The sequence below is a fragment of the Amblyomma americanum genome, chromosome 2 (assembly GCF_052857255.1).
Source record: "Amblyomma americanum isolate KBUSLIRL-KWMA chromosome 2, ASM5285725v1, whole genome shotgun sequence".
In the NCBI taxonomy this organism is placed as follows: domain Eukaryota; kingdom Metazoa; phylum Arthropoda; class Arachnida; order Ixodida; family Ixodidae; genus Amblyomma; species Amblyomma americanum.
In genome coordinates this window covers 38708454-38719900 of record NC_135498.1, presented here as the reverse complement: position 1 = coordinate 38719900, position 11447 = coordinate 38708454, and the positions used below count along the sequence as shown (strand labels likewise).

Sequence of the window (11447 nt, the reverse complement as noted above, 5' to 3'; positions counted from 1 at the left end):
CAGACTTGACATCTTTGTAGACACGTGCTAAGAGCTGTTGCGCTTCCAGAATATGGTTCAACCACACGCAAAGCAACCATAAACACAGAGTGAAAACTTATCGCATGACATCTCAGAAGTGTTAAAATACTGCTAAAAAGTGCATGAAGTACAGTATGCCCACTAAAGCTAAAAGAAAAATTACAGCGCATTTAAACAGTGTGGCTGCTAGCAGCAGCGTGCCACACACAAATCGCCTGCGCAAAAAAGCTAAGTGAGAGTAAGATATGTGCAAGAGCTTGCCAAGGGCTATCCTGCTTACTTTCTAATGCGATGAGGCCACCTGGGGGAAAATATGTCGTACGGTCCTTTCTGCACAGGCTACTGTCTATTTGTATAAGGCTCCAATCGTGGCTTAGGCTAGTGTTGTAGACAGACACTGCAGTTGTTAGAGGAGAAAAGACCACTTTCTATTTCATTCGCAAAATCTTGTACATTCTACTGAGCAAACAACAGGACTGTGCTCTCATTCTATATGTGATATGATCCTCTCTTCCAAACTAGAAAATCGCGCCGACTCTGCAAAGCTATTCTTACCGGCATGCATAGGCTGCAGCACTGCTGTAAGTGCCACACATACAAATATATATACTTTGTAAAGGCCCTAAACTGTGCTGACTTTATCTGCTACTGAAATTTCTGGGCGTGCTAACTGAAGCAGATAAAGTGGCAGCACGCTCTAAAGGCTCGCTCTGGAGACCAATGCTAGACTGATCGGAAATGGGCTAAAAGATATGAAGCCTTAAAAAAATTTCAGAAATAAAAAGCAACATTTGACCTCGTAAGAAAGAAAACTTGAGCAATATCCATTGTTACACACCATTACTTTGTGGTCCAATCTGACTGGAAACACACAATATGGACATATCACACCTCAAGAGGGCCTACCGCTTTTCTGTGGCATATACCAATTAAGCAACGTAGTTTCCAATCTAATAGCAAGCTTTGCATTGCTGCTTGAAATATGGCATGGAATCAAGCATGTCAGCTCATTTGTACCTGGACAATTAGAGCCCTCACAAGCCTATTCAAGGCATCGTTTCTAATAACGCTTTCTACCAGAAAAAAATGTCTATGCAATGCCTACATACATGGATTTGCCGATAATGATCTCAATCACAAAAAGCCTAACTGCACAGCACCACTTTTCCTTCCTCATTTCTTTTCTAAACCTGTTCAGACGCTGTACCTGTGCATTCCTTACTCAGCGGCACAAATTTATGCTGGCCAGAAATGGACAGCACGAGCAGTCCTGCTCATGCACCAAACTGTACAGCACCTCTGTCATGTCTTCATCTACATACAAGCTTACTACATTCTACAAACTTTTTTTGGTCATGGGTCTTGCTTTGACCATCACTAGAGTCACCTTCTAGCCGTCCCTCTTGACTAAGGCAGTCTTTCAATTCTTCCACGCAAAAAGGCAACCGACTAAAAGCTCAGACACAAAATTCTCAGAAGCTTAACAGATGTCAAAATGCAATTCGTTAACGAGATTTCAAAGCAACCGACAAGCTCTCTTGGTGATGGTAGCTTAACAAAACATACACCCGCTCCCATACTCTTTTGCATCTTAACGTTCACATTTCTTAGAAAAATGAAAAGGAAGGAAGTATGAAAGAAGACAGTTTCAGGAACAAAGGAAAAGGGTTTTTGAAATTTAATACCTTGTGGAATCTTAGACCTGTAAAGCCCCGGCGTATCATGTATGACACAGACTGTAAAAATATGAATAGCTCATTGCAACAATGGCCTTTGCAAACATATTAATTAAAAGTCGAAGTACCAGCCATCAGATGTGCAGGAGGTCTCCCGGTATATATCGTATTGGTATGTGGGGTTTAATGCCCCGAAGAGAAATATGGCCTTTGAGGGACATCACAGCAGAAGGCTACGTATTAACTTAACACCGCCTGGGGTTCTTTAACCTTTTGTGGGACAATGGGATGCGTACGTCTGACTTTGTTCCCCATACTAAAGGGCTTGTAAGAGGCAGTGGGATGCAGCAGTCCCACTTATGCTGTGCTGCCACCCATCTTTAAGTTTCAATGACTTATTTAAAAATGGTTTCAACCGCATCCATTAGATGAGGTAATGAGTCGAGACCTTGAAACTTCGTTCTTTTTCTCGGGCACATTGCAAATTTTTTGCTCTATTCGATCTGGCAAAAAATAAAGTCAAAACGCCCGATGAGCGATTTCTCTACATAAAGAGGAACAATTCTAAATCACAATGTGCACTTATTTCAAAGATTTGAGGCGACAAGCAATAAAAGGAGAGTACTTTTCTTTTACCATGCTGGAAATAGTTGCATACTTAGCCAAGCCTACCGACTGAATTTTGAGTGGTAATTTTTAAACATTGTATGTAGAGTTTGTTCTTGGGTGCCAAATCATCAATAGCCAAACATTCAGAACCACCAGCAGCAAGAAGCCTTTCCGAATGAACATAGACTGTAAAAAAAATAGCTGAAAATGGTTGGCGTCCCGAGTACAATTCGGCTCGCCAGCAAAGAACACAATCCCGTGAAAGTTAAAGGCATAGATGCCATTGTTCCGCGACAGGAAAAGTAGTGTGAACAAGTGCGAACAAGTTTATGAAATGGTTAGAAGAAACTAACTCCGAGAGGAAACTTATGTAGGTCAATCGCAATGAACATGTCCCATTTTCTTTATCCCTATTTAGCGCCAGTGGGACAAATATGTCCCACTTTCTTCCACTGATAACTTGTACTAAAATTGTGAAATTTGGTGAGAACTTTTTCTGTGCACCTCATCAGCTCGCGCAATCAAAAATTTTTAATCAATTTTGCAAAATACATATGCTGTCCCACAAAGGTTGGTTGGCTTATTGGGGTTGAGCGTCCCAAAGCAACTGAGGCTATGAGGAACGCCGTAGTGGAGGGCTCGAGAAATTTCGACCACCTGGGGCTCTTTAACGTGCACTGACATTGCACAGTACACAGGCCTCTAGAATTTCGCCTTCATGGAAATTCGACCGCCGCAGCCAGGATCGAACCCACGCCTTTCAAGTCAGCAGCTGAGCGCCATAACGACAGCCATCACGGCAGCTTGCTGTCCCACAAAAGGTTAACATGTGCTGACATCACATAATGCACAAATTGATATTGTATTCCACCTCTGTCAAAATGCAGCTAGAGCAACCAGGATTTGATCCCGTGACGTTGGGATCAGCAGCCAAATGCCAAATCAACTGAGTAACCGTGGCGGATCCTCCTCGTACACCACTTACTGCGAAAGCTAATTCTAATCACAAAACAGCCTAAAATTATTATGGTCTTACTGGTGCAATGACAGGTAATGGTACAGTTTCAGTACTGTGCACAGTTATATCGTTCTTACACACTCACAAATCACCATAATTTGTCCTTTTACTTTTTCAGTAATCATTATTTCCTTAACCATTTTTTGTATTTCTGTTATGCAGAGACATCTAGGAATGAAATACTGGACACTTGTAACTTTTGCCAGATAATTTTGTTGCTTGGGCTTTACAGGGTTAAGAAGTATGATTGAATAAAGCAGGCCAAAAAAGCAAGAAAAAAAGTTTATAAATATGACATCTGCAAGAAGATTTATCTAACTCTCCAGACAGTAATAAGAAATAATAATAAAAAGTAAGTGCACTATAAGTGCACTTGCTATGAGGTATATCTGTGTGACACTCTCAAAGTGATGCAACACAAAAATGGCGCTTTTGAAACACAGCAATTAAAAATAATGCTACGCGACATACATTAAACTAAAATGCTTTTCAAAATAAGCAGGCCTCGATATTTTGGATAAAAGTGCTTCTTTCACAGGCGTAAAACACTCAAGAAGTCTGACAACTATGTTACACTTTCTGGAGATGTAACAAAGCCTGTACAATTCATTGACAGAACATGATCTCTAAAGTGGCTGTCTCCATGCAGAGTTCATTTTGACCCATGCATCATTTTCTTTTGGTGTAGTAAAACTTGCTCATAATATCTGATGATTCAAATTGAACTGATATATATGTGAACACAAACTGCAAGCATGCAACAATTTCCAACAATACTCCAACAGAAAATGGCATCCTCCCAAACAGCATTAGCCATGGTACCTTGCTGGAAAATAAACTAAATCAACTAACAGCAAAATGGCATCTACATGAACATGCCGCCCCGCAAAGCCGACGAATGAACAGTGCAAAATTTCCTTGAATATTCTGAAAGCAATGAAATATGGTGTATGTATGAGATTCTAGCACTGTGGTGACTTCTTGACATACATTTTAATAACTAACTATACATAAGCATTTTCAGAGGAAGAATAGTGGCAAAATGGTAGCTGCTATCAATGACATTGCCTTGTAGAACAGAAAAACTCTTGCTGATCAGTGTTGAACTGTTGAAGGTTATGAAGGGGCAAGTAATGGGATGCGACTAAGAAAATTATCTAAATTTTTTTTTTTTTCAACAGCAACTTCTCTTGGTTGTATAGATGCAGTATTGTGCAGCATGTCGTAAAAATGCCTTCTGCTGCTACTGTTCAGCAACTTCATTTACTCTTCTGAAACCGGACTAAGCACTACTATTCCATCTTGAGCAATAAGCCTATTCTATGTCGCCCTCTAAAGAAAGAGAAAACGGCACATTCTCAGCGAAAGGCTCAGAACATATCGCCTCCCCATTAGTACAGTGTTCCGCACACCGTTCGTGCAGAAAATATAAGCAAGATGAACATAAGCTGCAGTGGCACAGCAGAAAAGCTCAGAATGGCATCACGACTAACTCATTAACTTCTAACACTAAATGCTCATTCGTAAAGTTAACGAGCAGCAGTGCGTAATGCCTATGGCAGACAGGCAAAGCCGAGACACTGTGGAAGACTTGTTTGCACAAGCGATGCTGACTAGACCAATCTCTCATTCTTTTTTTTTCAAAGTTTTGCCAAGAAATGTAGTATCATAGCACAAAGGGAAGCGAGAGGCTCGTCTACTTTCACTATTCAAGTATAAGTTGGTTACAGGGCACCTGGTTCATTACTGAAAGCCCAATACTGCGCTGAGAAACATGCATACAGGAAGTGAACTGCAATACGCTGCATTTGCACCTTCCTACATTCCCGCTATCTATCTCGCACCAAACTGGCTGTACTGCTATACGGCCCAACGTGAAGCTGCTGCCCGCATTCTCACTGGCCTTGGAGCAATACTGCAATGAACACTCCTTCAACATGCACACATACCTTACTGTCTGCCCAGAAAAAAAAAATCATAAAAAGCAATTTGGATTAATTTTGTATTGCCCTGATAACTACATTATTCTCCCCGATACTTCTCCTTTACACAGCAAGATTCCCAGAATATTGTGAAATTTCCAAGTGTAAGAGACAAAGAGATATATAAACTCTACCTAAATTGTACATGCAGTTCTGAATGTAAATGCATGGCCTAGAAGATTGGTGGGACACAGTAGTTGCAGAGCAAAACATATCAGCTGGTAATAGCAAGAAAGCATATTTCCGCAGGCACCAATTAGGCACGATGCATTACAGCAGTTAGCAACTAACTACACTGCTGCTATAAGCTAACGGAGCAGATGAAAGACAAACTTCTGCTACTCGCAGGCCGAGGTGTAAGAAAAATGACGTCCGCTAGATGCCACTTCGAATCCATCGGCGGGCAGTGATATAGCAAGGTCCTGCAAAACTAACAGAGCTACGCACCCTGAATAGGCTTGCATACTAATATGCCCTTGGTAATGGCACATTCCTATCTGATAGCTGCTTATGTTACTAGGGCAAGAACAAATAGTTTTTGTGCTATCATCAGAACAGCACAAGCCTGCCTCATGCTGTCGCTGCATCAGTCCATCATAAAACAATAAGGCTTGAGGAAGTTCAGCTTTTCGATATTGATTTTGTTATCTCGAGCAAATAAAGAGCAAATCACAACAGATCGAGGAGCAAGACAGACACCTCCACCTGCAAAATTTCATTCTGCAATTTTAAAAAAGGGCTGCACTTGAGTAAAAATAAAATAAAGAGCACCACAAAATAAAATTGTCATGTTAAACCATCACAAGACATAAAGGACTATGAGCAAATAGTGCCCCATAAATACAAAACAAGGCAAAAGAGAAACACAGGACAAAAGAGAGCAGTTCATTCACAAAGTCGCGACAAGTGCAAATGGCTAAAACATCTAAAAGAAGTAGTTTACAAAGCGTACTAAAAACAAGTTTACAATAATCTTGTAGTGCTGTGAACTTTTTCGGCAGAACATGGTTTTCAACATGCAGAAGACCTGGCAAATTCAAACATCATTCCAGAACTATTGTACCATGCTATATACAGAATGCAAAAGAAATCAGATCTTCAGTCAACAAAATAAAGTTAAACATACACTTGCTCAAGCAGCAAACAAATCATTACACACACGCATGCACAAACAGCCACACATAACGTGCTGCTCAAGCTCCTGTCCGTGACCTTGATTTTCCAAAGCGGGCTTTCTTTCCTCACTGAGCACAGCTTTCGTTCAAGGACACAGCACAGCAATGCAGGCAAACACAAACTGCTCGCATGCCATGTAGTCCGCGTCTTCCACAAATGCGTGCAGATGCACTTCCCAACTACACACTGGAGATCTGAAAACTTGCACCCATATTTGTGGAGCAGCACTTGTGGTCACAGAAAAGCGGCCGTGGTCTCGACGAACTATGTCTACAGTGCGCGACGTGACCCGTGCGACATAAAGTCTTTGGGCATTGGGAGAAGCTTCGATGACCGCGCCACAAGGCAGGAGCGCAAATGCACACACGGTCTGCCAAACAGACCATCACTCGGTGAAACCTGCTTCAATCTCAGATGTCTCGTTCAAAGAAAAAAAAAATGTGCACAAAAGTTCGCGGTACAGGCAGTGTGTGTAGGCTGTAGGCTCAGCCTTTTGCGATTCTACTGATGCTTGGTGCTTTCAGACAGGACAAACGACAAGCATGATCTGAAAGAAGCAAAAAAGGAGATAGTCAGACTCAAAGAGCATAGTTGTATGGCAACATTCACACTAAGATCATTACAACATCTGGCATCACTGAGTGAAAAATCCTCAATTCCCATCAAAAGACAGAAAAAAAGTTAGGCATTCATTTCTTGTTAACTAGACATCGCCTATGCATATGCCTGGCAACTAATTCAACAAGCAAATTGCTATCTGCTCTTCACCACAAAGGTCTAAGACCTGAACCTTCAGGTGAGATGTAAAACTAACCCACAGTTTCCAAACCTGCAAGGAGACGCTGGACTTTTTGAAGTCCAACAACTTTGCGTTACTACTGTCGGATAAAACGGGGAAGTTTGTGGAGCGGGACAGTCACTGTAAGGATATGTCGCTAACTGCACTGGAGAAGAATTTTGCAGAGACCAACTTGAAAGAAATACACCTATAGCGAGTAAGGAAGCAAGCAGCAGACTTATGTGCAACTCTGGATCTGGGACATTTTGCTAAACATGTCAAGGACTGCAAACAGCTGAGCCTCACGCCATTGTCCACCATGAAAACACACAAGGAAGGGAATCCGTTCCGGACAATAATCGATGACAGGGAGACGTGGCAGAGGTGTGTTGCATGCTTTCTACAAGGGAACCTTTCAAGACCGCAGGTGGAGGACCCGTTTAAAGTCCAGGGCTCTGAAGAAGTCATCGCCTTCTTGAAGAAAAGCACGCCAGTTACCTGTGTATCAGTGGATGTTAAGGACATGTTCTTTAATATTCCAGTCACGGCTGCATTAAATGCAGTTGAAGAATGTGTTGATCAGTTCGGGGCAGTCAGGTTCCAAGATGAGTGTGGCATTAGTGTCTCAGGCTTCCTACAGTAGCTGGAAAAATACCTTAGTTCTTTGGTTGTAGAATTCGGCTTGAAATTATACGCGCAAAAAATTGGTATTAGCATTGGGTCGTGCACTGCTCCGGTCATGTAGGATATCTACATGACAAAGGGAAACTGGGCCTTGAAATCAAGGTTGGCACGGCTTGAATTACTGGAGGCGTTTTGTTTTGTTGATGATTTCTTGCTTTGTTCCCCTTTCGCAATTGCAAACCGATTGTCAGTATACAGTATAATTAGATATTTTCCTAGAGGTTTTTGGCGGGCTGGAATTCACGTTAGAGCTGCCACAGAACTCTGTGATTTGATTGATTGATTGATTGATTGATTGATTGATTGATTGATTTATTTATTTATTTATTTATTTATTTATTTATTTATTTATTTATTTATTTATTTATTTATACATACTGCTAATCCCATTTGGGATTGTTGCAGGAGGGAAAAAATAGGGTTAGTAATAACAGTTCAAAAAATACATCATTTTGGTGAAGATCGTAAAATAGACAACTAATAGTAAGGGTAAAGCAAAGGCACTGGAATTAACTATGGAAATACAACCAAAAATACGAGAACGCAGAATAACAGTACAACGAACTGTATCGTAACCATATCGAAACTAGGCAAATTAATCTCACAATAGGCGTCATGACAGAAGTTACATCGCAATAGTTCCGAAAACAATACTGGTAGTCTGTGTATACCTGAACAAAGTTAACATTACAAAGGCACACAGAATAGGAAGCAATATTAGCAACACAGAAAACACACACACAAAAATATTTGCTAATTAAGTACAGAGTTCTCGATAGCAGCGCTGAACTTTCCTAACGATGAGCTGCTAGTTATTCTTGGACATAGAGATAAAAGGTAGGAAACACATGTATTGGAAGTAGTTGACGAAAACAGGAAAAAGTTTCTGAAGTTATCATTCTGCGCACACTAAGTTGGTGAAAAAGGAGTGAAGCAAGTAAGTTTGGCGCAGTGTCTTAAGAAATTGTGTTCTCATCAGGTAAAGCGTAGCATCAAGAGGCAAAGTGATAGGCTAAGGATGAGTGGGTACCCTGACGCGCTTATAACATCTCTGGCTGAAAAGAACCTACAAAAGCTACTGGATAGCAAAAGACCGCAAAAAAAAGTATGCAGAGCAGGCTACTGGAGTGGTCGTCATTCCATATGTACATAATGTTTCGCACGGCTTAAAAAAAGTAGCAAACAGATACGATGTTCCCCTGGTGTTTACCGCACCCCGGAAATTAGTGATCCTTTGCCATGAAATGTATAAAGTGAGGAAGAAAGTTGCTAACAGTGTGGTATCGCACACCAAGAAAAGTTCGTAGAATGTGTTACAGGTATAGTCTATAAAATTCCCTTGTCATGCGGCATGAGCTACATAGGTCAATCAGACAGATGTCTAAACACCAGGTTAAAAGAGCACAGTAATAGCCTAGAAAAAATAACGAATCCTGGAAACCTTGGCCCCCATTGCGCAAATCACAAGTGTTCACCTTGCTTTGCACGGACTACAATTTTAGCTTGTGCAAGGGACAAGAAAGAAAGGGAAATGAAAGAAGCCTTTGAGATATGGGAGGCCGGTGAAGATGAGTGCGTAAGCACACCCTCGATGTTGTTATCATGTGAGGAGTTAGAACTAATCAAGAATCGAAGGAACGTGCAACACAGCCATTGGCAATGAACTGATTGTTTTAAGCAAGTGCATGAAATGTATTTATGTGCCCTCGTACTAGAATAAATCTTAGTTGTTAGTGCGCGCTTGTCCTGTACCCGTCGTTTCAGTTGTCGTTTTTTCCATGTGTAGCGCGTTATTTCCATCAAATGTACAACCAACTAGCCCACATTGCTGCCTTGCTTGCAACACACACTCTTTGTCTCAAGAATAATTGCAATGAATCAACGAGTTTCCCGTTAGAAAGGCATAGATACAAACCGCTTGGGGCCATAACTTATCTCCGCTTCTGAGCATTTCAAGTTCATATAACAGTCTGTTGCTTCTTCAGCAATCAGCAAGCCCTAAGCAAGACTGCAACTACCAGTGAGCACTGACTAATGCAGTGCCCTAATCTTTGCTAGCTCTTGGGTAAAAGACAGGTGTTGGCTGACATGTTAATATACATACAAAAGGTAACTTTCAACCTTCAGGAGAACTGTCTTGTCAAACTCAGGTTAGCTAAACAAGCAACTTGCACAAACAGGCTACTCTATCAAGTGATAAAGCTAAATAAAACGCTGATTTGAAGACAACTTAATGAAGATGCTTTCCCTCCAGTTTTCATAGAAATTTCAATTTAGTTTTGATGCACAGTTTAAAGAAAAAATGTTCTAGAATATACTTGACAGCTTTTTTTGGCAGTGAAAGGAAGGCTACAGGTGCGGAGCGTCCATACCTGTGTCGGTCAAATGTTTAGGGGAATTCTCCAAGGTGGAGTAAACCCCGGACCAGGACGAATTTTTCTTTAACTGCAAAGTTTCTGAGAAAGCTGTTTAGCTTTCCTTTGTAGCCGTATGGCTGCACTTGGGAGGATGCCGATCAGTAATTACTCCATACCTGTGTCACTCCGCCAAATAGTTCGGCCACACAACTGACCGCCTGGCACATTGCTCTCCCTGCGGTAGCTCTATTGCGTAGATGGAGCAGCTGGCACACCATATATCGAAGCTGCTTGCGACTAGACGTGTTAAGTAAATTTTTTGTAACCAAGAAAACTTTTTTCCTTGACTTTCGACGTTGAAAGCTGGCAGCTGCATTAGAAATAGTCCTTGAACAATGAATACTGACGATATACTATGCTTTAAGGGAAAACTAAAAACTGCAAGCAAGGACTACGAAAATAGGGCACGTTTCAGCTCCATAGCTTCCGACCTACTGCCGGAAAAAGCTGTTGCAGAGTACAACTGAAGTACAATCCACACTTCGAAAAGATAAACTTTCTCAGCTGACTCTATGCATAATTCAGACCTCAAAAGAGAGACGTACCTCAGAACCAGCAGAGCCCAGCCAAATGCGAGTGTGTTGCATGAGGTTTGTGTGTGTGCAGTGCAGTCTCCTTTCTTTTCCTGCCATCAGCCTCCTCAGTAGAGGAAGATCTTGCGGGTGATGGCCCTGCGGCACATGTGGCACTGGCGCAGGGTGTGGGCGCAGACAGAGCATGCCCCATGGCCGCACAGGAAGGCCACATTGCGCCGACGCTCCAAGCAGATACTGCAGCCCTGCCATTCCTCCATCTCCTGCAGCCGAGACTCCAGCTGCCGCAGGCGCTCCAGGCTCACAGCTCCTCCGCCGCCCAACTGATGCTGCCGGCCACCCGGCGTCGGCATCACTACTTTGCCGGCTGATGGAAAGTCGGAAGTATGGCACATGGCTCAGTTATGCTGGCTGCAGTTGCAGTAGCAGTTGGGGGTTAATAAAGCAGCAGCAACTCAGGCCACATTGCACCACACACAGGGTAGTTGTTTGCTGTGATTAGTTATGATCAAATATTTGGTTTGGTTTATGGGTGTTTAATGTCCCAGAGCAA

The 11447-nt window shown here is 42.0% G+C and overlaps 1 protein-coding gene across 3 annotated transcripts in view; it reads right to left on the bottom strand.

Moving 5' to 3' along the window:
- Positions 1-3590: 3590 nt before the first annotated feature.
- The window catches only part of mib2 (E3 ubiquitin-protein ligase mind bomb 2), a 55488-nt gene continuing 47631 nt past the window's right edge, over positions 3591-11447 (bottom strand). For 2 of the 3 annotated variants that reach the window (XM_077653946.1, XM_077653947.1), the window contains exons 18-19: positions 10907-11261; positions 6439-7029 (exon numbers count right to left, since the gene is read on the bottom strand). In XM_077653946.1, the coding sequence (XP_077510072.1) occupies positions 11002-11261 (260 nt within the window). In that variant the 3' untranslated portion in view covers positions 6439-7029; positions 10907-11001. Of the gene's footprint in view, positions 7030-10906; positions 11262-11447 lie in introns of all 3 variants that reach the window. The other variant, XM_077653945.1, reaches the window with a different exon arrangement.